At 36.6% G+C, this 2,578-nt stretch overlaps 1 protein-coding gene across 1 annotated transcript; it reads right to left on the bottom strand.

The window, feature by feature from the left end:
- Window positions 1–557: 557 nt before the first annotated feature.
- Window positions 558–1,592, bottom strand: LOC114465988 (putative ATP-dependent RNA helicase DHX57). Its single transcript, XM_028451399.1, has 4 exons — window positions 1,511–1,592; window positions 1,095–1,191; window positions 805–978; window positions 558–723 (listed from the first exon to the last, which is right to left on the bottom strand). Exons 1-4 carry the CDS (start codon window positions 1,590–1,592, stop codon window positions 558–560), a joined length of 519 nt encoding a protein of 172 aa, XP_028307200.1.
- Between the last annotated feature and the right edge of the window lie 986 nt (window positions 1,593–2,578).

Below are 2,578 nucleotides of genomic sequence, written 5' to 3'. Positions count from 1 at the left end.
CGGTAGACTGGGAAAGAAGTCCAGCACTCATAGGTTTTCACATTTTTTGCACAAATGTGAGTGAAATAAAGCCGTGTCACGTAAAGCAAATAAATCTTTGGATAAATGAGATGATAAAACAATGCAATGGGAGCATCGACAGAAAGTTTCATCACGACAATGTTGTCATTGATCGGATTGGTGAATGAAGACATTTTAGCCGATCACATTAATTGGATAAAATGCAAAATATCGACCGATCTGAAATAGCCGATCAGATCGATGTAAAGCCTACTATACATATGTTCACAGTTCCAGACAATAAAGAAGAAGAATCTCTGATTGTTGATGGTAAATATGCCTCAACATCCTCCACTCTACACATTATGTAATCATGCAATTTGTGAATCATATCATATCGTCAGATTCATGGCAATGCACACCGCTACTACATAACAATATCCTTCAGATATTATTAATTACTATTACATGGCCACAAATTACGGTACTATTGTGTGTACATTATACTTCGAAACACAGAGTAGTGTTTTTTTGTGCAAAAAACTTAAGTATTTCATTTATTTTCTTGTCTGGGGCTCCGTCTGGTGCTTGAAGCAGTGGCTGGTGAACAGGTGAAAGCAGACGCCCGAGGCCATGCGGCCAGCTCGACCTTTCCTCTGCATCTCGTTGGCCCGAGAAACCCACGAGTCCTCCAGGCTCTCCATGAATTTGGAGGCATCGTACCTACGAGCAAAACACAAAATGCATCAGAGGGCGTCCCAAATCAAGCTCATTTTATATCAGGCTGACAAAACACACGCTTACGTTTTTTTTTTCATTTTGCCTGGATCGATCACGTACACCACGTCATCGTTAGTAACCGAGGTCTCTGTGATGTTGGTGGAGATTATAATTTTTTTGACACCGTCTGGAGGGCGGCTGAAAATGGCCTCCTGCTCCTCATTGGAGAGCAATGAATGCAGAGGATACACCACACATCTGACAACAGTCACAATAAGCATCCATCACACACAAATGTTTTTTCAGTATGAAAAAAACCCAAAAAACTGTTCAGGAAGCTGAGAAGTTGCTTTGTAAAATCGATCAAAACAAACCTGGATGACCCCTTGTTGTTGAACATCGTGTTAGATTGAAGCTTCTCTTCAAGGATTCTGATCTCAGCCATGCCAGGCATAAACACCAACACTGCACCTGCAACCACATTATAGAATGTTATAATAACAGGAAGTGACTAAATCTATACATCTGAGACTAGGCAATGCAAGGCAAATTTATTTGTTTAGCGCATTTCATACGCAAGGGAATTATTGTGCTTTACATGATTAAAAAGTACAACAGAAAGCATTCAACAGTTTAAAAATCAAAAAGAACATTAAAATCAGCAGGAAAAAAAAAAAAAAATGTCTTCTTCTAATGTTGATGCTTAGTCAGAAGATCATAGAATAACAATAAATGTAAAAAAGAGAAAAGAAAAGCTGTGTAAGTGAAACCAGGCAGATATTGTTCCTACCTGGAGGATATTTGTGGTTTCCTTCTACAATCCACTCCAGCAGTCTTTCCACCAGGTCCATGTTAATCTTGTCCAGGTCCATCGCAGCAATTGTTTTGAACACATGTGCATTAACATCTACATAAACCAAAAAAACCATCCCATCACTTGGTCTGAATAAACCCAGAAGAAGAAACCCGTCATCAGTAGCTAATCAGGGTTGGGGTCGATTACATTTTTAAACTACAATTACGTCTTCAATTATCCATGTTCAGAAACTCCATTATGATTTTGACGACTGGCATTTTTTCCCAATTACAATTAAAATGAAAAGTATTACTTAATCTATTACTAAACTTCTATTACAATTCATAAAATTTACTGAGCATGAAATAAACAACCCCATAAAACTTAATCTTCCTCTTGTGTTAGCTTTCTGTTAGCATCCTTTATGATAACGGGTCAGTTTTGACCCATGTCTTTAATCAGTTGTAAAATACACAAAAAAATATTATCCATCATCCGATTAGTTTTTCATCTCTGGTTACCTCGTTAGACTAGCACCTAATCAATGAAAATATTGGTACTCATGGTTTTGGTGAGGACGTCTGAGCCTTTTTTGTGTCAGTATAAAAGTATTTAAATGGTAAAATGATCCTCAAGATTCACTGACAGGTAGAGGTAAAACTTGGTACGTTTTAAAAATTGTTAATGTAACATGGTTCTCCAGGTTTGCATTTAAATAAATTGTAATCGACAGTTTTTATAGAATTTCCATGCCATTTACAATTATCTGAACTCAGTTACAATTTAATTATGATTAAGACGGCAACACATTTTTAAAATAACAAACAGAATTATAATTACATCATAATTTTAATTAACTCTCAATTACACAATGACTCCTATAATGGACTCCAACCCTGGCTGAGATCAGCCTTTTACAATATGTTCTCACGTACCTGACGTAAAAAAAAGAGACTAAAGTCTGAGATGGATGGAAAGAGACCAAATACTTGTAGAATTAATTAAAAATGTCAGTAGGAAAACTATCCTGGATGATAAAACCACAATGGAAGTTCAAAGAGG

This window comes from Gouania willdenowi, chromosome 6, assembly GCF_900634775.1.
Source record: "Gouania willdenowi chromosome 6, fGouWil2.1, whole genome shotgun sequence".
Taxonomy (NCBI): domain Eukaryota; kingdom Metazoa; phylum Chordata; class Actinopteri; order Blenniiformes; family Gobiesocidae; genus Gouania; species Gouania willdenowi.
This window is presented reverse-complemented; position numbering and strand designations above follow the sequence as displayed.

Excerpts from the sequence above, each read along its gene's own strand:
- LOC114465988 (XM_028451399.1), bottom strand. The coding sequence starts at position 1,592 with ATGGACCTGGACAAGATTAACATGGACCTGGTGGAAAGACTGCTGGAG. Across the intron at positions 979-1,094 it reads AACAACAAGGGGTCATCCAG|ATGTGTGGTGTATCCTCTGC; the intron begins GTTTGTTTTGAT and ends GACTGTTGTCAG. Across the intron at positions 724-804 it reads GGCAAAATGAAAAAAAAAAC|GTACGATGCCTCCAAATTCA; the intron begins GTAAGCGTGTGT and ends TTTTGCTCGTAG.